At 49.3% G+C, this 1,289-nt stretch overlaps 1 protein-coding gene across 1 annotated transcript; it reads right to left on the reverse strand.

The window, feature by feature from the left end:
- LOC102964853 (olfactory receptor 10W1) lies at positions 1 to 945 on the reverse strand. Its single transcript, XM_007092639.2, has one exon. The coding sequence runs from the start codon at positions 943 to 945 to the stop codon at positions 1 to 3; it is 945 nt and encodes a 314-aa protein (XP_007092701.2).
- Between the last annotated feature and the right edge of the window lie 344 nt (positions 946 to 1,289).

The raw sequence follows: 1,289 nt of genomic DNA on the forward strand, positions 1-1,289 counted from the left end.
CTAGTTGCTCTGGGAGAGGCAATTCCTGGCAAGAACTCTCCCCAGGGTCCCCTTCATTTCACGGTTCCTCAGGGTGTAGATAAGTGGGTTGAGCAGTGGGGTTCCCAATGTGTACACCAGTGAAATGAACTGGTCTTGCTTGGGGTAGTAGCTGGAGCTGGGGCGCAGGTACATGAAGGCACAACAGCCATACTGCAGCAGGACCACGGAGAGGTGGGAGGAGCAGGTGGAGAAGGCCCGGTGGCGGCCAGCTGCCGAGTGGATCTTGAGCACAGCAGCCACAATGAAGGCATAGGAGGTGGCGATGAAGAAGAAAGGCATGGCAATGGCCAATGTCGCCTCCACCAGCACTACCCGCTCATGGATGTGGCTGTTGGTGCAAACAAGACGCATCACCGGTGGCACATCACAAAAGAAGTGCTCGATAGTCCGCGCCCGGCAGAATGGCAGCGAGAAGATGAAGGCCACCAGCTGTATGGACAGGAACAAGCCAATGACCACAGAGGCCACGACCAAATGGACACAGAGAGTTAAAGTCACAGTGAGTGGGTACTGCAAGGGGAAGCAAATAGCAACATACCGGTCATAGGCCATGGCAGCCAAGAGGAAGCAGTCAGCACTACCAAGCCCAATGAAGAAGATCATCTGAGTGGCACAGCCCAGGAGGGTGATGGTCTTCTCTGACTGGAGGACGTTGGTCAGGATGTGCGGCACCACCACAGCAGTGTAGCATAGTTCTATTCCCGAGAGGCTGCCCAGGAAGTAGTACATGGCTGTGTGCAGGCGTGCTTCCGTATGGATGGCCACCACAATGAAGACATTCCCACCGATGATCAAGATATAAACCAGGCTGACTCCAAGGAAGAACAAGACCCGGAGCTCTGGGGGAGATGGATAGGCCAGGAACACAAATTCCATCAACAGTGAGTGATTTCCCCAGGTCATTGAGCTAAGAGAGAGGATCTCTGCTGAGAGTTACAAAGCAGGAGGGAAAATAAGACCAATGATATATTTAGTTCACACTCTGAGCCATGTTCTAATTTGATCAGGTCTGATGTTAGAAACTTCGAATTGAGACTAATTCTCTCTTTCCCTCTTCTTTTACCAAGTCTTTTCACATAAATATCTACAGCTCTATAACTTAATTTCTAAGTGCCAAGAGTTGGCCTGAATTGTATAAGATTTTTTTTTTTTTAAGAAAAAGAGGCAGAGGAAGTTTGTGGCATTCTCAACAATTTTTAGGAGAAGGGGAATGCAAATTAATTCTCTCAGTAAATTCATAAGAAAGT

This window comes from Panthera tigris, chromosome D1 (genome assembly GCF_018350195.1).
Source record: "Panthera tigris isolate Pti1 chromosome D1, P.tigris_Pti1_mat1.1, whole genome shotgun sequence".
In the NCBI taxonomy this organism is placed as follows: domain Eukaryota; kingdom Metazoa; phylum Chordata; class Mammalia; order Carnivora; family Felidae; genus Panthera; species Panthera tigris.